Source organism: Phyllobates terribilis, unplaced genomic scaffold (assembly GCF_046119375.1).
Source record: "Phyllobates terribilis strain yellow unplaced genomic scaffold, ASM4611937v1 Scaffold_1__5_contigs__length_1240528914, whole genome shotgun sequence".
NCBI classification, from domain to species: domain Eukaryota; kingdom Metazoa; phylum Chordata; class Amphibia; order Anura; family Dendrobatidae; genus Phyllobates; species Phyllobates terribilis.
The window spans coordinates 70,362,817-70,385,551 of NW_027362761.1; the positions used below are offsets into that span (position 1 = coordinate 70,362,817).

General features: G+C 45.2%; 1 protein-coding gene across 3 annotated transcripts in view; it reads right to left on the reverse strand.

The window, feature by feature from the left end:
• Positions 1–22,735, reverse strand: part of LOC141205336 (structural maintenance of chromosomes protein 2) — a 127,239-nt gene that overhangs the window by 61,416 nt on the left and 43,088 nt on the right. For all 3 annotated transcript variants that reach the window (XM_073664095.1, XM_073664135.1, XM_073664087.1), the window contains 8 exons: positions 18,660–18,798; positions 18,455–18,574; positions 18,137–18,341; positions 17,806–17,941; positions 9,500–9,624; positions 8,888–9,081; positions 8,412–8,555; positions 8,140–8,334 (listed from right to left, as the gene is read on the reverse strand). In XM_073664095.1, the coding sequence (XP_073520196.1) occupies positions 8,140–8,334; positions 8,412–8,555; positions 8,888–9,081; positions 9,500–9,624; positions 17,806–17,941; positions 18,137–18,341; positions 18,455–18,574; positions 18,660–18,798 (1,258 nt within the window). The remainder of the gene's footprint in view (positions 1–8,139; positions 8,335–8,411; positions 8,556–8,887; positions 9,082–9,499; positions 9,625–17,805; positions 17,942–18,136; positions 18,342–18,454; positions 18,575–18,659; positions 18,799–22,735) is intronic.

Here is a 22,735-nt window from a genome sequence, read left to right on the forward strand (position 1 = left end):
CTGGACCGGCAGACCGCTCAAAAGGGACCGTCCAATGTCGGAGGCAGAGAAATATCGCTCTCAACTCCAGGATGTTGATCGGCAGAGACGACTCCTCTGACGCCCAGACCCCCTGAACCCAGAGATCGTTCCAAACCCCCCCCCAGCCAGTCAGGCTGGCATCGGTGGTAATGACCGACCACCGTGGGAGGAGGAAGGATTTCCCCAGGGATAAAGTCTCCGGACGTAACCACCATCCAAGAGACTCTAGCACCTTGCAGGAGATACCGACACAGCGATCCAGCGAAGCGGGCGATCGGTCCCAACGGGTCAGAATAAGATCTTGAAGACCCCGGGAATGAAATTGTGCAAACGGTACCGCTTCCATTGCCGCCACCATCAGACCCAGAAGGCGCATACACTTCCGAAGGGACATAACCATCGCCGACCTCATAGCCTGGACATGGTGACAAAGGTTCGCTTGTTTGTCCGGAGGCAGGGACACCACTGCCCGTACCGTGTCGAAATGCATCCCTAAGAACAGGATTTGACTGCGACGGCTCCAATGACGACTTCTTCCAATTGACCAGCCACCCGAAGTCCTCCAGGTGCTGAAGGGAGAGATCGCGAGCTGTCACCGCCTCTTCCGCTGTGGGCGACACAATTAACAGGTCGTCCAGGTAGGGGAGAATCGTAACTCCTTGCTTTCGAAGGAGCGCCATGAGCGACGCCAGAATCTTTGTAGAAACCCTGGGCGCCAAGGCCAACCCGAACGGTAGGGCCACAAACTGGTAATGGGCCTGACCTATGGCGAACCGCAGGGAGCGCTGGGGAGCCCTGCCGATAGGGACATGCAAATAGGCGTCGTGGATGTCGATAGACATCAAAAAATCGTGCTGCGACAGGGCCGCCACGACGGAGCGAAGAGACTCCATACGGAATTTCCGGGTCTGGACATGCAAATTCAATTCTTTGAGGTCCAGAATGGGGCGAAACTTGTCCTTTTTGGGAACCACAAAAAGGTTGGAGTAAAACCCCCTTCCCTGGTCCTCCGGCGGAACCGGAATCACCACACCCTGCTGCAGAAGAGAGTCGACCTCCCGCAGCAGTGCGGCAGCTAGCCTGGGCTCGGACGGGATGCGCGACTGACGAAACCTGTCCGGGGGTCGAGAATGAAACTATGAAATAACCTTCCGACATAACCCGCGTCACCCAGGCGTCCAATACGTGTGACGCCCAAATCGACCCGAATTGTAGCAGACGACCTCACACCCTAGAGCCCTCGAGAGGGTTCCTGGCGTCAGTCCGCCTTAGTGGGCTTTTTGTCAACCTCCCGCTTGTCCTGACGGAAATGTTGTTTCCAGGGAGTAAGGGATTTCTGGGAGGTCTTTTTTCCGGAAGACGAGGGACGATCCGATCTCCAAGAAGGCTGACCGAACAGACGCCTGGGCCGAAAGGACCGACGACCACTACCGGCACTTGACTTGCCAGACGTAGAAACCGCTGCCTTTCGCTGCGGCAAAGCCGTATCTTTGGCCTTGGCAATCAGCTCCGTGAGGTCCGAACCAAACAGCTGACCGCCCTTGTACGCCAGACTCAGCAAACCTTGTTTGGATACTGCGTCTCCGGTCCACTGTTTAAGCCACAGTGCTCTCCTGACTGTGACGGCCGAGGATTGAGCCCTGGACATCACCGAAGTAGTATCCAGCACTGCGTCCCTGCCATATCAGGCCGCCTCTTCCAAGAGCTGGAAGAGCCTTTCCACTTCAGACAGCGGAGTTCCATCTTGCCATGAAGTCCGCAGCTGATCCAACCACCGCAGCGTAGCCTCACCAGCCCACATGGCTCCCAAGGCCGCTCGGAATCCGTGACCCGCGGCCTCGTAGATGGACTTTGCCGCTAACTCCGTCCTTCTATCCAGCGGGTCCTGAAGACTCGCCTTCCCTTTAACAGGAAGCAAAGAGGATTTGCTCAGCTGAGAAAATCGCACATCCACTTCAGGAGAGGGGACCCAATTAGTGCTCGTTTCCGTGGAACAGGGATACAGGTCATCAAAAAACAGCAACCCTTGGAAACGTTTATCCGGACACAGGCGTTCTTTCTCCACCGCCTTGTTAAGTTCCTCGTGCATCGGCAGCGTCGAGCGAGCCCGACGTGACTCCTGATACAGCCGAGCCGATTTGCCAGGACGCCCCGTCACCTCTTCAGACAGTTGTAACGCTTCCCGCATAGCTTCAACAAAAGCGTCCACGCGGCCCGAAAGCGAAGCAGAGCGACCCCGCCGATTCTCTTCATCAGAATCGGAGATCTCACCAGAAGAGTCTGTCGGCGATTCTGAAGCCTCCGACGCACTGCGCGGAGGAGACGGCGCCGCCACAGGCCTGTGACGCTTCTTGACGTCGGTTGGGACTTAGCAGAGACCCAATGACCCAGGAGGTCAGACAGACTGTCAATGGAGCGAGTGAGCGCCTCCACCTTAACATCACAGACCCCCAACTAGAGTCTAACCTGACGCCGTTGAAGACCCCGGCGTATCAGATACGCGTGACTGATCCTGAAGCGGACCGGGAGAGAGGTCCGCGCCCCCTGGTCCCTGATCCGACATGCCCCCACAAAGTTGCGAGCGTCGAGGATAAGGCGGTAATAACCTTACAATGGGTACAGTAACCAAGGATGTGTGAATTCCACTACCACAGCCTGTTCTTGCACAAAAAAACCACCCGGCACTGAAGGGTTAAAGCTCCTCCTCAGAAGGAGAAAAGCTACCCCAGCGGCCTGCAGAGCAAAAGTTAACCTAACAGACTAGAGAGAAGCACCCTCTGATCCCAGAAGGGTGCACCTCCAGAGAGGGTTAACAGCCTGATGGGCCAGACCCCGTTCAGAAGGGGTTAATGCTACTGATCCGCACTACCCATTTTGTGAGGTGTGCGTCAGAGCCATCTCAGCAGGGAAGTAGCAGCGCCGTATACAGCACACCCTGTCAGCCTAGGACATAAGGAAAGTGCTCTGCGCTGTAATACCCAAGAAGGAACTTTCTGCCTAAAAGGCAGGAGAGACTCACCAGCTGGCGTAGAGACTGCTCTTCTCGGTGTGCTGAGAGCGGGGAGCAGGGAGTAGGAGACGCTGCACGAGGATGGACGCTGGCCGGAAGAAGAAGGGGCTGGGACATCTCCAGCGCGCGCTTTCCAGGCACTTCCTGTCACGAGCCAAGAAGACTGACAGCAGAGAGACGCTAAGCCACGCCCCCCGCCGAGCTACGAACGGAGCGCGCGAATCCTCCCGTCCCTGCTCCCCTGCCAGCCGAGGATCAAACGCTGTATGCAGAGGCGAAATCCCTGCAAGCCAGAAAAAAACAGCAGTCACCACAAAAACATAGTGACAGCAGCTGCCGCTGAAAGCACTCAATAAGAGCACTTACCCAGCTGAGCGCCACAGGGACCCCCAGGGATGTGTGGCGCCGTGGCCCTTTGCTCCCCCCCACGGCGGAGCGCGCAGGGACCCCACACGAGCGGTGTGCGTCTCCGCCAGGGAGCGCCCTGTATCCCCCGGGGCCAGCAGGGTTCTGCGGGGATCTCCTTAGGGGGTACGCAGATCTGCCAGGGGAGGGTCAGGGGTCCCAGCAGCGCTGAGACCCCCTGAGACCTCTAGACCACGGGGGGTCCAGGTCTCCGGAATAAAAATAGGAAAATCTTCTGAGGAGCTGCGAAGGCAGCGACTATCCTCTGCGACCTCAAATTTCAGACTGAGGAACATGGGAGTAGGAGGACCCTAACTGGAGGGGCCAGTCGTCACTTTTTATAAATCTGAGGTGAACTATCCTGTGGGGCTCCGCCTACCCACTAGTAATGGATCGGTGTCTCCCTTCCTTCCCTTCTGCTGCTGAAAAGATATTTGAGGCGGAACTGCAACCAAGGAAGGACCAGAGCGTTTGAGGCGATTGAAAGGGGGTCGTGAGCCCTGGGGAAGAAGTGAGGAACTTTTTTGTTCATCCTGGATGCCATCATGTAGACATTGGGTATGCCCCACCTTAGAAAAAAACAAAACAAAAAAAAAAACACATTGGTTCAGGGACCACTCGCCCGAGCAGAGACCCTGGTGACTTAGGAAGTCGGCTGCCTAGTTATCTGTCCACTCCGGGAATGTGGACTGCTGATATAGCGGGCACTTTCTATTCAGCCCAAGCCAGAATCCGATGGACCTCTAACATGGCGGATCTGCTTTGAGCTCCGCCCTGGTGATTTATGTACACAACAGCTGTGGCATTGTTGAACTGAATGAGCACATGAGGTAGATGGCCCCGAGATCCAGGATGTTGATGAGGACTGAGGACTCCCGAGATTTTCAGAGGCACTGAACTGATGAAACCCTGCTCCACAGCAGAGCAGGCTGGCGTCTGTCATCACTATCTGCCAATGTACTGGGAGAAAAGGCCTCCTGTGGTGAATAAGGGAGATAATAGCCACCATGCCAGCATCTGTCTACATGGGGAGGGAGAAGGATGGGGCTGTCGAGAGAAAAGGTCTTGTCCCAGCGAGACAGGAGTGCGAGCTGCCGAGGATGAGTGTGAAACTGGGAAAAGGGGCTCCATCGCAGCTACCATCTTGCCCAGCACACTCATGCAGGTTCGAAGCAACGGGGAGATGGACGTCTGAGAGAACAAATCAGAAAGTTGTCCAGGTAAGGGATGACCAGGATTCCACTGAGGCGAAGGAAGGCCATGACGGCCGTCATGACCTTCGTGAAGACTCTGGGGACAGAGGCTAGCCCCAAGGGGAGCTTCTTCAATTAAAAAAGTGAGAATCCTGGACGGCAAAGTGAAGGAACCTCTGATGAGATTCGCAGTTTGGGATATGAAAGTAAGCGTCTTGAATGTCCACAGAACAACTCTGCCGGTTCCATAGAGGCAACAACCGAACAGAGGGACTCCATCCTGAAGTGGCAAAGTCGCACTCGCTTGTTCAGGAGCTTGAGGTTCAGGATGGGGAGAACTGAACCATCCTTTTTTGGGTCCACAAAGATTTGAGTAATAATCTGAAAAACGCTCCTGAGGAGGAAAGGGAACGATGACGTCGGATTGAAGTAGGGAGGAGATTGCTTGAAAGAACCCAAGAACCAGTGAGGGATCCCTTGGGGGCCAGAACTCGAGAAAACGCTAGTGGGGGAAAGATGGAAACTATCTTTTAACTGGTGTAAACGACCTCTCTGATCCATGAGTCGATCACGGAGAGCTACGCATCCTTGAATAGAAGGAGACGGCTGCCCACACTATGGGGGATCCCTAGATTAGAGTAACCAGTCATGGGGAAGAAAATCTGTTTGATCTGGCTCTGGAGGGCTTGCTCTGACGGCTAAGTGATCGGCAGAAAGGAGTCAGCTTTGACGGAGGGTTTCCTGATCTCCTGCTATGCAGTGGGACTGTCCTGGCGGTTGGATATCCCAGAGGACGAAAAGAGCAAAAATGTAGAGTGCGCCTTCTGGCAGGGGGAGAGACGCTTGGGTCTTTGCTGGGGAAGAGAGGTACTCTTCCCTCCAGTAGCATCAGAGTTGATCTGTTCCAGTCTGATTCTGAACAGGTGAAGACCCAGAAAGGGGAGACTGGTAAGGGACTTTTTGGAAGCAGCATCTGCATTCCAAACCTTAAGCCAAAGGACTCGGCGATCAGCCATAATGTTGCTAGAAGCGATTGCTGAGCAACCTGCAGCGCCGAGAGACACTGAGGAGATATTTCCCTGCATGGGCAATTTGATCAGCGAGATCGGCTAGTTCGTTGGGTGGGGCACCTGAAAGGATGCATTGACGAAGGAGCTTGACCTAGACAGAAACCGACTTGGACCAGTTGTTCAATGTTCAATTCAAAGAATTGGAAGGATCCTTGAGGGAGAAGCAGTCCGAAAGAGGGAGGATCATGTTGAAGGACAGAGGGGTAACCAGAGACCAAGCCCAAAGTTTGAGGTCGGGGGAGGGGGTGGAAGTGCTACAAGATATTCCATATGTCTACTTTTCCAACAACGTTTGTCCGGGTGCTCTCATTCGTGGGAAAATACCTAGTCAAACTCCTTATGGTTTGATAACAGAGGGCATTTTACCCTCTTGAAGGATAGGATACTCTTTTCCATAGTAGGGAAGTCCTATTCCTTGATAATTGACATCAGAGGAGGTCTGATTCTTGCCAAGTCCTGTAGCTTGGAAGCTTGTTTAGAATCAAGGTTCCGAATCTGACTCAGAGTGGAGTTCAGACCTCTAAGCTGTGTGGGGGTTGGGGGAGGAAAAGCAGGAAATAGAGGCTATCCTAGAGAATGGGGATGGTGAAGGAGATCCAGAGGAGGGGGAATGGGACTGCTTCCTTGATCTCATGTGCAATCTGTCATGACTGAGTGAACAAGAGGATGAGCCCGATCCGTCCCGTGGAACGATCGGGGCACCAATGTTTGCTGCTGCATTAGGACACGTTCACATGGTCAGTATATAGCATCAGTATTTGTAAGCCAAAACTAGGAGTGGGTGAAAAAGCACATTTGTTTCTATTAGGAGTGGTACGGTCAGAGGAAAAGTATAATAGAAACACGTGCGTCTTTCACCCACTCCTAGTTTTGGCTTACAAATACTGCTGCAAAATACTGACCAAATTCTGAATGTGTGACCGTGGCCTTAGGCAAACATTCAATGTCCAAAACCAGCGTCAGGTCGGCAACAGATTTGAAAAGTGAGGTAGCCCACTCGCGGGGAAGGGGTGCACGCTCTTCCCGGGCAGTGGGGGGAATCCTGGCCAGCTTGCATCATGGGAGGGCTGAAGTCGGAGCAGAGGTGCGATTGCTGGCTAGAGGTCAATTATTTCTTACAGTTTGAACAGGCAATGTGAAGAATAATAGCGTAGATGAGACGGGAGCAAGTCTCCCTAGAGCTGCATATAAAGGAGGTAATAGTGTGGGTACTGCTAATTGTCTATGTGCCCTATTTGATGGACAGAGCCTACCAGTCTGGCAGAAGATCTGTGAAGTGTAAAAACCCTCTCCAGAGGTGACGTCACAGTGTGGCAGGCAGCATATGCATGGTCGGCAGAGTAGATCCGTGCTGAGGATGTATCCCCTTCTCCTGCATTGGACGTCAGAATGCGGTCGGCCGCGAGAATAGGGCTATTTGTGGCAGAGAATGATGGTGACAACGCAGGGAAGAGCACTGTGGAAAGGCGCCAAAAAGGAGTTGGCAAGTTGGCTGCGGGCTGGGATGCGGGGCAGCAGAACAGGTAGCAAAGCCCGTATGAAGGCCCCAGGAGATAGGGGCTCGGACAAAAATAGGCCTCTGGAATGCCAAGGCCTATATTAAAATTCTCGGCCGGTGAAGTGCGTGGGGCAGTGAGCGTAGAACAAGGCCCGTTGATGGGCCGAAATGAGCGAGGGGCCTGGAGGTTCTGATGAGTCCTAGAAAGAGCCCAGGAGCACTCCAACCTGAACGGATCTGTGGTGAGGGGAGTAGTAGTACGGGAAGGAGTAGAGAAAAGTGATAGTAGTCTGGGGAAGGAGGGAGAATAATGGCGCCGACTCCCTCTTCACAGATTGAAGACTGTCTTCAGGTGCCGTCAAGGGGTCACTGGGAATGGTTCGTCTTCCCCTCTGGCACAACCTGGCTCTGGTGGACAACTGGACTTGGGTTTAGATGGCAAGGGCCATCCTCTGGCTGCCCCGACACACTTGGTGTTTTAGGGGAATATGGTCCTGCCGCAAAGACACGAGAGGGTAAGATGTGGAGGACCACACTATTCTCTCTGTGGAAAATCAGGGTGAGCTGTTACACCCTGTTGCACATAGTGACAAGCTGAGCCTGAAAGACAAAAGGGAAAAGATTAACAAACAAGACCCTAAAAGAAACGGATTTGGAAGCAGGCAAGTGTCTGCCTCCTACTTTCACTTAAACTAAAAAGGATTAGCTACGTGCCAGTTCGTGGGTGTACCCTGTTGAGGAGGAGCTAACTTTTGCCTAATGTCAGCCTCCTAGTGACATCAGCATTACACCCATAGTTACCTGTGTCCCCCAATGAAACGATAGAAAAAGGCAGTTTCTTTTAGCGCACATTACGGGAGAATTCTGGTGCATTTAACTTGATAAATACGCCCCTATGAATTTTGATAGACATTGAGAGCTCAGATTAGAAACGATTGTTACCCTGGCAGATGCATCAGAGCTTTCTTTCTTGTGTTTGGTAATATTATGCTCTAGCTCCTTTATTTTGAGCTGGATGTCATTGTTGCTGTCCCTCATCTTGCCAGCTTCAGTTGATTTGCTCTTAATTTCTTTGTCATGACCCATGATAATTTCCTTTTGTTTGGCAAGTTCTTCTTGAGCTTTCTTCACAATTTCCTGCCAAAAAAATAGATATACGAATAAAGCATAGGTTAATAAAATACACAGTATTTTCAATCACAGACAATAAATACCTTGTTTTTAGAAACCTCTGCTGCCATGCTATCTAACTGCTCTTGGTAGCTTTTCATGGCTTCATCTACAGCTTCAATTTGCTGCTGGTAACTTGTTTGTTCCCTTTTGAGTTCCTCGAGCTCCAAAACGAGAGCATCAACCTCCTAGACCATGAACATAAAACCAATTACTAAACCTTTAGCTGAAGAATACATTTTTTTTTTTTTTTTTTTTTTTTTCAGATCCCCAAAAATAAACCAGTAAGATGGGTTGTCCAACATCCTTCAGAACCTTACTCTTTTGCTAATATAAAAACAATATCATCTGATTGCTGGGTGAATCAGCAGCACATTAACAGAAGAAATGGTTGCAAACCAAAAGCCACTTTATGGAATCCACTACGTAACGAAGAGAAAGTAAGAAATATTAAAATGGGAATCATCAAAATATTATTGTTCAGATTTTAGGTTTCTTCTAATAAGAATGGGACACCAACTTGTTGTTTTTCTTTCATCTTCTTATTTGAAGCATCTGCTTTCTTCTTTGCCTCATCCAATTTCTGCTGGGCTTCCTTCAGTTCTTTCTCTCGCTCAGCTTCTGCATTTTTCATCTTGTGCTCAAGCACCTTATATTTTTCTTCTGCTTTTTTCTGGACCTCCTTAGATTTCTTTAATGTTCCCTCACATTCATCTACCATTGGGAAAAAGCACATATTTAAGATTGTAAAAAAAAAAAAAAAATTAAAGCATGAGGTCCTGCAAATGAAGACTAACAAAATTATTTCAAAGTGTCACTGCTTCTTTGCTCTTCCATTGAGATGGCTAGTGCACAATGGGCAAAACACTAGCTGAGGCATCTACCCAACGCAATCACAATATAATTTATAAGGTCAATACTGACTGATGATTGGAATGGGCAGAATTTAGAAAAGTTGAACTTATGGTATCAGTTCAGTGCCACGGAGGCATCAATCTATATAAAAAAAAAAAAAAAAAAAAAAAAAGTAGCTTTTCCTTCAAGCCTGCTTCACATATTGTTTAGACAATTTCTCCCTTAATTAGCCCCTACTACTTTTGAAGGAAGCAAAGCTGCAAAATAAGATTCTCACCAATAGTTTGTTTAAGATGTTCCAATTCTTCTTGCTGCTTGTGATAGGAGCTTTGCTGTAATTTTGTTTGAAGAAGATCAGCTTCCTCAGACTTCATCTCCCACTGCTGTTTCAACTGTCGATACCTGTAAAAAAGGACAAAGGACAAAAACTGAACAAAGTTTAAGCATAGCAATCTATACTCAATGAAATTGCAACACAAAGTCGAGGAATCATGGAAATCACAGGATCAATAGACATGTTAATGATGTGCACACGAAAAAAAATGTCAAAACATCTTGATTTATTCCGCATCGATTTCCACGAGCAGAAATACCCACACTTAACACACCTTGGTCATGATCCTAATCAGCTATGTTTAATGCTAACTTAAGAGAGTCAATATTTTTAACACCTTTTTAAATATATATGTAACTTTTTTTTATTATTAAGTCACTAGACATGTCCTTTTTCAAGTTTTTAAAAATAGTACAGTAGTTAAATCAAACTAACAAAACAATATGAACTAGTCTTAATTATTAGTAAGTCTTTACACCGACCTTTTATCATTAATTTGTTCCTTCTACTGGGTGAAATGTAATCTTGTCCACAAGCCCTTACTAATATTGGCAGTTTCCTTTTGTGTCAGAGTATGTATGGCTGTTATGGGGTTTGGGGCTACCTCAGTTAATATCAGATTTTTAGTTACTTTTAATGTCTGGTTTTCTTGGATACACAAGAGGACGGTGATGGACCAGAAGGTGCAAAAAAGTCACTTCTACTTCTTCATGGTCATAATCTTTGGAGAGTACATTAGCAGCCACCAGTGCCGATCATATTCACAGGTCACATCACCAGTTATGTCATCCTTTGCCAACCTTGTGCCATCTTCAATCACTTCATGGACTTCACTGTTAATGCTGAATGAAAAAAATCCTTGTTTTTATTTTGCTTTCACTACATGGAATGAAAGTGTGGTATTGCTGAGTCCCTGTGATGGGTTCTGCTTCCTGTAACCATTGTTTTAACAAACTCTTCGTTGTCCTGGATTGTACAGTACATGAACCAGATGTTAGGAATATTTTTCCCACTCCAGTTGAAAAGAATGGGTGTTAAGATTTGGTGTGAATATGGCCTATGCAGGCTAGCTCGAGCTGCAAGGAGTTTCACGGCGCCTCCTAAACCTTAAGTGCCATTCAGCTTCAACTCCAAAATTCTTCTTGTGGTGGCATACATTTATAACTTTTTTCTATTTTTATAAAGTGCAGAAGAGCCCTCCAATAAGTAGGTAGGCCTTGCTAAAACTTGGTAGGTGGTCAGTTTTTATCACGGAAATCCTTTTTTTTTTTTTGGAACAAATGAACAGTTATTGAATCATGAAGTAAGCACTCAGATATCAGAACTACACTTCTGTATTTTATTTCTGACTAAGCAGAGCCGGCTTATTACTATTAGACAATAGACTGGAAGCTGGGCTCATCGCACAGGACGCTGAGAGAAACATTGCACAAGAGACACAGCAGGGACTAGCCCCTTAAATCAGTGTCACTGTTGACGCTAAGTTTCAGGGCAGAAACCAAATCAAAGGGGGTGTCAGGATGTCACAGCCTCCTCCCCATCAATGACGCTTCGTTGAAGGGCAGAGAGGGGGAGTGACAGCAGTTTCTGCCAGCAGATGACCATTCGTTTGAGTATCCCATCATGCACTGGGATTCTCTAATGAATTGTCATAGGAAGTGGGTAATCTAAACAGGTCCTTAAGTTGAAGTACAGAGTGACTGGTAGGGAATGTTACCATGACTTGTATTACAATAGTTATTCGTTTTTAAAGATTTCTTAATTGAAATATACTTTTGGGTTTCGGACTAACCCTTTAAGGACTATCAGCTTGTCATGAAAATGTTCCACAAAGTCCTCTGCACTTTTAGAAACAGTGTCAAAAGTCCATCTCTCACCAGATATCCACTGTCTAGAAGTTACACTATCTACCATAGCCTCTTCGAGGTGATTTACCGTATATTCCGGCGTATAAGACGACTTTTGAAGACTGAAAAATCTTCTGTCTAGTCTGGGGTCGTCTTATACGCCGGTAATGCTTTTGAACTTTCAGAAATTGACATGCGGGGATACTCTGGGGGTGTTAATAAGCTGCCGTGGCCGTATCCCTGCCATGTCGGAGTTAATATAAGGTGGAGGGAGTTAAAATACGGCGGCGGTAGGTCCAGACAGTCAGCGCTTCTGTGCTGAAACGGACACATCGCTGCGTATTCCCAGCTCCGGACACAGCGCAGGGCTTCTGTGCCGACAGCTTTCACTTGTCACAGAAGCGCTGCGCTGTGTCCGGAGCAGGGAAGTTCGCATCGCTTCTGTGACAATATATGAAAAGCCGGCAATTCAGCAGCGGCATAAGCCGGCACCCGACAATTTAGAATAGAAAGAATAGAGCTTCACACATAGATTAGATAGATAGAAACATGTCAGTCACATATATAAGAAGTACAGTGACAGTGCTGGTTACTGTACTTATCTAGTGTTAAAATAACGGATTTATTTAAAAAAAATTGGCGTGGGGTTCCCCTTAATTTTAGGCTCTAGCGGAGGTTAAGCAGACAGCTGGGGCAGATGTTTGAAGCCTGGGAAGGGGGTAATACCCACGGAGCTTCCCAGGCTACTAATATCAGCCCCCAGCTGAATACATAGCCTTTACTAGCTATTAAAATGGGGGACCCCCCCAAAAAAATGACGTGGGGTCCCCCTTAATTTAATAGCTAGCAAAGGCTAGGCAGACAGCTGGGGGCTGATATTAATAGCCCAGGAAGGGAGCCATGAATATTGGCCCCCTCCCAGGCTAGAAACACCAGCCGTCAGCCGCCCCAGAAATGGCGCATCTATAGAATGTGCCAATTCTGGCACTTAGCCTCGCTCTTCCCACTGCCCTGTAGCGGTGGCAGTGGGGTAATAGGGCTGGGGTTGATGTCAGCTTATAATGCCAGCTGACATCAAGCCCAGGTTAGTAATGGAGAGGCGTCTATAAGACACCCCCATTACTAACCCCATAGTAAAAGTTTAAAAAAACACAAACACCCAGAATAAAGTCCTTTAATTGAAATAAACACACAATTCTTTATTGTTCTAAATTAAACCATACTTACCATCACGCCCATTCCAGCTGAAGCCAACGATCTCCTGCAATAAAAGTAAAATAATAAAGCAACCTCATCCTTACCTTTCCATGGTTCCCAGGACAGCTTCAGCTCTGCTACATCGAGATGACAGGCTGGACCGCAGCAGAACGCTGCCATCCAGCCTGTCATCCCGCAGACACTGAGAAGCGCAGGCATGCTTGCGCTCTGCAGTGTCTGGCTGTGACGGCATCCAGATGAGCCGACAATGAACTCAGCTCACCTCCTGGACGTCCGTCACTGACAGCGTGGGAAACTTCTACTGCGCATGCGGGGAGCAGGAGAATTTTCCCACGCTGTCAGTGACGTGCATGAGGTGAGCCGAGTTCATTGGACATGATCTCGGCTCATCTGGATGCCGTCACAGTCAGACACTGAGGAGCACAAGCATGCCTGCGCTTCTCAGTGTCTGCCGCATGGCAAGCTGAACGGCAGCGTTCTGCTGCGGTGCAGCCTGTCATGTGAATGTAGCAGAGCTGGACCGGTCCTGGGAACCATGGAAAGGTAAGGATGAGGTTGCTTTATTATTTTACTTTTATTGCAGGAGATCGTTGGCTTCAGCTGGAATGGGCGTGATGGTAAGTATGGTTTAATTTAGAACATTAAAAAATTGTGTCTTTATTTCAATTAAAGGACTTTATTCTGGGTGTTTGTGTTTTTTTTAATTACTTTACTAGAAATTCATGGCGGTCATGTCTAATATTGGCGTGACCCCATGAATTTCGGGCTTAGGGCCAGCTGATAATGCCAAGCTGGCCTTAACCCCTTTATTACCCAGTGAGCCACCGCACCAGGGCCCTGGATGAGTTGGGTACAGCGCCAGAAGATGGCGCTTCTATGAACGCGCCATTTTCCGGGGTGGCTGCGGACTGCAATTTGCAGCGGGGGGGTGGGGGGGGGGGGTTTGGGGGGGCAGAAAGCTTGGGCCTCCCTGCGCTGCAGATTCCAGCCCCCAGCTGCCTAGTTGTACCTGGCTGGACACAAAAATAGGGCGAAGCCCCACGTCTTTTTTTTTTAAATTATTTCATGAAATAATTAAAAAAAAAAGGGCTTCCCTATATTGTTGTGTCCGGCCAGGTACAAATAGGCAGCTGGTGGTTGGGGGCAGCCCGTTCCTGCCTGCTGTACCTGGCTGGACACAAAAATATGGCGAAGCCCACGTCAACATTTTTGGGAAAAATTAATTAAAAAATTAATAATAATTTAGGGACTGCATCTTTATTAACCCCTCAATTGTCATTTAGTGCTAAAATAAAGGATTTTTTAAAAAGAAAATTGGCGTGGGATCCACCATCATTATAGTCTCTAGCGGAGGTTAAGCAGACGGCTGGGGCAGATGTTTGAAGTCTGGGAAGGGGGTAATACCCACGGAGCTTCCCAGGCTACTAATATCAGCCCCCAGCTGAATACCTAGCCTTTACTAGCTATTAGAATGGGGGACCCCCCCAAAAAATGACGTGGGGTCCCCCCTATTTTAATATGTTTATGAGTGACAGTTTTCCTGCTATATACCTGCATGTCATAAGAATTTAAATTAAAAAAGGACCATGTTAAATTCAAATCTGTTTTTTTTTAATTTTTACCGGTGTTTGGTATGCGTTGGAAAAGGGGTAGTCTTATACGGTGAATATATCCTAAACTCTATATTTTAACAGGAAAGTAGGGGGGTCGTCTTATACACCAGGTCGTCTTATACGCCGGAATATACGGTAGTATTTTTTCTTAAGAACCATTACTGGAGTACATTTTTGGCAGATATTTAGGTAACAGTTTGAACTAATTTCTGAGCACATTATTTGAGACACATACTTTGTAATCACCAATCTGAATATATTTCAGCTTGCCACCTTCAATCATAAGCTTAGTGTGCTGGTGTGCTGTACATATGCATACTGAGTGTGCACCACTGCCACCAGCCAGGACACAATAGTTCGGTTGCAGGTCAGCACATTTTGGCAGAAGTTGAATTTAATAAAAAAATATATTCATAGGTCTTTCAAATTGGCAATAACCAGCCTCTTATGGACATGAGTTTTCTTACCGTTCACTTTCATAGACACACAATCTTTCTTGCCAGGTATAATTTGGCTCCCTTCATCACCATTGGAAAAAACTGTCACTGTATCCCCTATAGATTTATCTAATGATTTGCCTGGTTTAAAATCAGGACAAATCATGACATTTTTTTAAATTTTACTTGGAAAACAGACCCTGCACTTTCAGACCACAGGCTCAGCAGATCTGAATTCAAGATTTTCAAATTGACACTGTTCATATAGTTTTTATTTATTTATTTATTTTTTTAAGTATGATCCCGCTGAGATTCCAATGTGAATTTTGATACAGATGTGGCTTGGAGCATAGGAGGCACATGTGAGTTCTTTGACAAGTTAATATAGTTCTTTGGAAATGCTTTTCAAACTTTTGTGTTAGAGTCCGCACGGGTAAAATATTAAAGATATTCTTGTGACATATCTGGTGGGTGATAAATGCAGAATTGGTGACTTGTTTCTATTATAACTTTTCCTCATCTGGTTTTGGCTCCCACTCCTGAGAAAAAATACTGACCAAATACTGATAGTGGGGCCGTGGCCTAATGGGGTTTTTTCCATTTCTCCATCTTGTTTCTGGCCTGAGTTATGAGGAGACACGCAATGGCATGCAACACAGAAATAAAGTTTTTTTCAAAACTTTGTATTTATTTATTTATTAAATTTTCATGTAATTTTTTTTCCTTCACATTTTACATTCTCTAACACACTATTACCAGAGAACAAAATCTCAAAAGAATTAAAAACAGAGGAAAAATTCATTGGTTCACTTGACATGGAATGACCCACACAAATCAAGATCTGCTGCTGGCACCTCCCTTTGCGAATACCAACCAAAGATGTCCTAGATGGGAAACAAGTCTGGAGATGCTGCAGGCCATGGTACCACTTTTAGACAGCAGTGTCTGCTCACAGTAGCAAGAGCAAAATGTGGCCTGGAGTTATGTTGAAAATTACCTCTAGCTCCAAAACGAAAGCAGCAGAGATTGGCCTGCAAGGATAGGACTTTTTTTCCCAGCACATCCCACAGATGCTCGATAGGATTGACAGCTGGAGAATTTGGATGACAAGTAAGCACCTTCTACTGTATTATGTTTTCAGACAATGTCCTGAACATTTTTAGCAGTGATGCAGGGTGCATTATCCTGCTAAGGGAAGAGTCAGATGGCTGCATCTCTCAGAGAAGAATCGCAACGCAATGCTCGAACTGGACGTCGGGTCTGCCGACCTGAGCATGAGCGTGACAGCTGTCACACTCCGGTCAGGAGAGCAGACGGTCAGTTCGAGCATTGCATTCCGATCCTAGTCTGAGCTATAAAGCCATCTGACTGTTCTCAAACAGAAAACACTGAGTTCTTGTGATTTAAAAGGAAACATGACTCATCAGATGAGGTCACTTTCATCCCCAAATGCTCTGGTTCTGATGCTGTGTCCACTGTTGGCGGTTTCAGATGTAAGACACTGTTCAGGATAGGCACGCTGACCAGTCTGAAGTTACACAGCCAACTGTGTATTCTAATAAATTTCTGTAGGGATGCACGCTCTCAGGTAGGCACTGGATTCTTGTGATAAAGCAGTGTGAGGTTAACTGAACTCCATAAACTTGCAGAGCTGTTTAAATGAAAACAGCCTTCTCCTGACACACGTAACAAAAATCACAATACTTTTCCGATGAGGGAAAAGCAGCAACAGGGTCTCACCCAGATGGCAATTCAGGTCCAGCTTTAGGGTCAGTGGGCTCACATTCACTGGTGAGTCAGGCACGGCTGAGCTAGTCCCGGTTTGGTAACACACACCGGCTATTGTCCATAGCAAACTTGCAGTTTTGTGCACACGACATGTGCAGTCTTTTCTCAGAAAAATTCTGTCTCCTCTCTCTGCAGCTCCAATACAACACACTCTGCTCGGCTCCCCCATCTGACTGCCTCCAGTGAGTTCATGGCCTGGTTTAAGTCCTGGCTAGCCAGGTCCACCTAATTAGTACCTCTAGTGCTAGGATTTTACCCGGTCCTGCTGGCTTTCCTACACAGCATTACCTTTTTCAGTTAAGTGATTTTCCTACATTGTCACAGCTACTCACTCAGTACTTTTCCCAACCCTAACCACACACCGTAGAAATAGTCAGTCTGTATAATTTCACATGTGTAGCATACCTATCATGTTGCAAAAAAAAAAGCCATGAATTTTGAGCACGAATTTCACCCTTTACAATGCATACAATTAAATCCACAACATAATCCAAGATGGAAGCTTTACGCCATGTCTGAACCTAGCCTTAGGCGTGTACACCATAAGAATCCCATCAGAATACATAATTCAGCAGCTTCCTTCACATACAGATAACTGACCAGGGATACTAAACATCCAGAAATTTCAGGACAGTCTGTAAAAATAGGGCAAGTTCTTGTCCGGTCCATGAAAAAAAGACAAGGTGTCTGAATATTTTTTGAAGACGAATAAAACTACAGATTTTGACTATAATTATCAACATTTTACAACATTTGAACGTAGCTGATGTCTTCACATCAGAATTATGGTTGTGTTAACATGTATCACTTATAATCTTAATGATTTATTATAGTTTTACAATGTGTCTGTATAAAATATTGCTAGTCCGTGAATTATTGACCAGTTGTCCAAAACAAAATATTATGTTAGTCAGTTACAGGATTGTTATCTTCTTGTGAACTCATTTACACTCAGCAACTAATATGCGATTGGTCACCATTGGAGACCTCACTGACTCTGCAAGTGATCAGATTGTGTGTTATCAGGACTGTTATACAACCACAATGTTTCCTTTATGGGGTAAGAGTTGCAGGACTATCATGAAATAAAACAGTCACCAGCATCTATCTTCTCTCATAGGGAAACACTGATTTTGCAGTGACCCATGGTTTCAGTGTGACCAAAAGTCACATGAAAAGAGACCAGAAAACCAAACAAACCTTTTCAGCAGTACACCAATAATGCAACCTCTTTACAGAAACTGGAAAACCCTAGACTTTTCAGTCACTTGTTGTATTCACACCAGTTAATTATGATAACCAGAGGAGAAGGTTCAGTCTCCAATTGGCTGAACTGTATACTTTACCTCTCTGCTGTATTCTTTAAGGAAGTCAGTTCGTTCTCCACTGTCTGCAGCTCAGCCTCCTTGGTCTTTAATTCGTCGTGAACATCTTTGATCTCCAGAACTTTAGATAACATGGATGGGGCCTGGGAACGGGCACCTTAGAGTAGGAAAAAAAAAAAGACAACTGATGTATAATGCAGAGTTATCTGATGCACCGTGAGTTCATAGATTAGACTATAACATGGTCTTAAACTAAGTAAAAAGCACTATATGGCAGTTCTAACAGTTACAGCAGGATCTACTGTAGTTATTTTATTAACTTTATATAAAGAATTTTAGGAAATAAAGTTACCTCCACTGAGTGTTCCTTGTGGATCAAAAGTATCTCCATCTAGAGTCACAGTTTTGGTTAACACTCGTTTGTCAAAGGTCACCATTTTAGCATGGTCTAGGGTGTCACAAACCAATGTTGTTCCAAACACATACTCCATTGCTTTTTGCAGCTCGGACTCATATTCAACCAATGTTAGGGCAAGGTTTACATTGTCAGCTCCAACCTAAAAAAAAAAAAAAAAACACTTTTTTTTGTGTGTAAGTTTCTCCAGAGCAGATTTCACATAATCCCGATTGAATTTAACCTCAGCAACTCAAACTCTGAACAAATACATACCAGATTTTTTGCAACCTTAATGGTATCGTCTCCTATACGACGTGCTGAAATTTTATTGAGTGGAATGATTGTGAGCCTCCGCTTCAATTCCCCTTTTTCCAGCAATTTTTTACCTGTAACCTAAGGCGTAAAGAGAAAAATATTCATATACAATTCACCTGCCTATATTCCCTAAAGGAGAGATTATAGCACAAGAGAACATTACCTCCGTATCAACCACGACATTGTACAGCCGACCCCCAGCCACCACTTCTAATGCTGTTGCAGTGGAAACATCTTTCACGGAGATCAGTGAAGCTATGAGACCCTTCACACGGCTTTTATCCCAATTCTTTTCTGGGTCCCTTTGAAAAATATAGTACATTACAATAAAAATGTAATTTAGGCAAAGGTCTGATCAATCTTTTGACAATATTAATATGACTTCAAAATATTCTTTTTTGAATTGAGTATTTTTTCTTTAATTGAATTTCAATTCAAAATACAAACATACAAATAGACCCCCTACCCCACTATACCTACTATAATATATATCCAGTTACGTATAAACAGAATAAATACCCATATTCCTTTATGAAGTATACAGTGCTATTATCCAATTATCTACAGTACAGACCAAAAGCTGGACACACCTCATTTAAAGATTTTTCTGTATTTTCATGACTATGAAAATTGTACATTCACACTGAAGGCATCAAAACTATGAAGTAACACATGTGAAATTATATACTTAACAAAAAGTGTGAAACAACTGAAAATATGTCTTATATTCTAGGTTCTTCAAAGTAGCCACCTTTTGCTTTGATGACTGCTTTGCACACTCTTGCAATTCTCTTGATGAGCTTCAAGAGGTAGTCACCGGAAATGGTTTTCACTTCACAGGTGTGCCCTGTCAGGTTTAATAAGTGGGATTTCTTGCCTTATAAATGGGGTTGGGACCATCAGTTGTGTTGTGCAGAATATAGGTGGATACACAGCTGATAGTCCTACTGAATAGACTGTTAGAATTTGTATTATGGCAAGAAAAAAGCAGCTAAGTAAAGAAAAACGAGTGGCCACCATTACTTTAAGAAATGAAGGTCAGTCAGTCCGAAAAATTGGGCAAACTTTGAATGTGTCCCCAAGTGCAGTTGCAAAAACCATCAAGCGCTACAAAGAAACTGGCTCACATGAGGACCGCCCCAGGAAAGGAAGACCAAGAGTCACCTCTGCTTCTGAGGATAAGTTTATCCAAGTCACCAGCCTCAGAAATCGCAGGTTAACAGCAGCTCAGATTAGAGACCAGGTCAATGCCACACAGAGTTCTAACAGCAGACACATCTCTACAACAACTGTTAAGAGGAGACTTTGTGCAGCAGGCCTTCATGGTAAAATAGCTGCTAGGGAACTGCCAATGACAGGCAACAAGCAGAAGAGACTTGTTTGGGCTAAAGAACACAAGGAATGGACATTAGACCAGTGGAAATCTGTGCTTTGGTCTGATGAGTCCAAATTTGAGATCTTTGGTTCCAACCACCGTGTCTTTGTGCGACGCAGAAAAGGTGAATGGATGGACTCTACATGCCTGGTTCCCACCATGAAGCATGGAGGAGGAGGTGCTTTGCTGGTGACACTGTTGGGGATTTATTCAAAATTGAAGGCATACTGAACCAGCATGGCTACCACAGCATCTTGCAGCGGCATGCTATTCCATCCGGTTTGCGTTTAGTTGGACCATCATTTATTTTTCAACAGGACAATGACCCCAAACACAACTCCAGGCTGTGTAAGAGCTATTTGACCAAGGAGAGTGATGGAGTGCTACGCCAGATGACCTGGCCTCCACAGTCACCAGACCTGAACCCAATCGAGATGGTTTGGGGTGAGCTGGACCGCAGAGTGAAGGCAAAAGGGCCAACAAGTGCTAAGCATCTCTGGTAACACCTTCAAGATTGTTGGAAGACCATTTCCGGTGACTACCTCTTGAAGCTCATCAAGAGAATGCCAAGAGTGTGCAAAGCAGTCATCAAAGCAAAAGGTGGCTACTTTGAAGAACCTAGAATATAAGACATTTTCAGTTGTTTCACACTTTTTTGTTAAGTATATAATTCAACATGTGTTAATTCATAGTTTTGATGCCTTCAGTGTGAATGTACAATTTTCAAAGTCATGAAAATGCAGAAAAATCTTTAAATGAGAAGGTGTGTCCAAACTTTTGGTCTGTACTGTATATCCTAAACATAGCTTATTCCAGGTAGAGCAGGAACACAAGGAACATCAGAGAGCATCCATATATTAATGAGAACGACTCAAATAGTCAGCTATCCCAAAAATTAGATCACCTGATCTCTTGTCAGTGCAGCCAGGGTCATATGTCATTACATTTCTTCACCGCTCCTCTTTAGAGACATATATTCCTCTCCATTGTAACTAACCAGTTCACTCTATAAACTTCCTCAATGTAGGAACAGATTTTTTCAACAAGTGCTGCGCTATTAGCATTCTGGTCATGTAGAACAATCTCGTCATGGCAAACTTAGCGGGGTTAGAAACTGGCAGATCATCCACATAACCATAAATACACAACTACACATGTTGACAAAAAAAAAAAAAGATTTAGGTCCATCCAGGGCTGTGGAGTCGGAGTCGTGTCCATTTTGGTGGAGTTGGAGTCGGTATAAATGGACTGACTCCAACTCCTAAAATATATAATAAATTGGGTACAGTAGTTCAATGAATTTTGTGGGGAATATTTTTTCATAAGAATTTGGGAAAGTTATGAAATGTCCTATAAATGTCTGTCCTATTCCTGATCTAAGGGTCTAGACTTTTAGCAGAGATGAATCTGTGCTACAGTAAATTTATCACTTAAACATGAGCCATGTATGAGGGAGTCGGACTCAGGGAAATTGAGGAGTCAGAGGTTTGGCTTACAGACTCCACAGCCCTGGGTCCATCAAGGTCAACCTTTTTCCGCCAGCTATACATTTTCTATCATGATTATTCATAACCCACAATGCCATTTGTTGTGAGAAAACCATCCAGACTTTTTTTAAATGCTAATTTAGTGTCTGCAATTATTTACTACCTCTTGTGGTAGGGCATTTCACAGTATGACTGCTCTAATTGTAAAAAAAAAACCTTTCCTATTTAGCTGCTGGAATCTTTCTGCCACACGTAATGAATTTTCCCCTGGGACCTCTACAATGAAATTCCATAAACTGAATTTAACAGCCCTATCATTTTTTTCCTCCCAAAAGATAGTGGCATAACCACATCATATGCATTAAAGTGAACCTGTCACCAGGTTTGACCGATCAGAGATAAGCCCACTACCTTTTAAACCTGATACACAGCATTCCGTATATCAGCATTTCACGCCAGACCAGGACCAGTGATAACCCTCGGACGGGACCCACCCTCAGGTGAGCATAATAAAAACTCTTTGTCTTGCAGGTCGGGTTGGGGCATATATACAGCATTATAGAATTCTGTATACGAGGCCTGGAAGGTGGTGGGCTTATCTATCATCGGTCAAATCTGGTGACCGGTCCCTTTAAGTCTGCATCATGGATCTTGCATCCAGTACACATTGGGAATGAGATGGCGTGACTTAATGATATTTTGAGGATCATATATAGTTATAGCCATCTATTGCTCCTCCTCTATTGTACCAAGAGCTGTCTCTTATTTTTCTTTTAAAAAGGTAAAGGTAATTTGTTTCAATTCTTCTTGAAGCAGGTGTCGATAGATATTAAGCCTCTAGAACTCTCTGTAGCACCCACAACATCTACAATTAGGTTCCGAGCTACTGTTATTTTAGATTTGTTTCCCTGGTAATTTCCATGTCATATGCATGGTGCAATTGCAAAGATTTAGAAAACTGGTTATATGGGAGATCGTATTCATTGGAGAACAACTTTCAATTAACACATGTGAAATGCATCTAGAGAGAGCGATCTAGATCTATCTATACACACACACAGTGGTGTGAAAAAGTGTTTGCCCCCTTCCGGATTTCTTATTGTTTTGCATGTTTGTTACACTTAAATGTTTCAGATCATAAAACAAATTAAAATATTTGACAAAGATAACACAAGTAAACACAACATGAAGTTTTTAAATGAAGGTCTTTATTATTAAGGAAAACGAAATCCAGACCTACAGTGCTGTGTGTGTGAAAAAGTGATTGCCCCCTAAACCTAATAACTGGTTGGGCAAATCAAGTGTTTGCGATAACAGTCAATGAGTCTTTTACAACGCTCGAGGAAATTTTGGCCCATTCATCTTTGCAAAATTGTG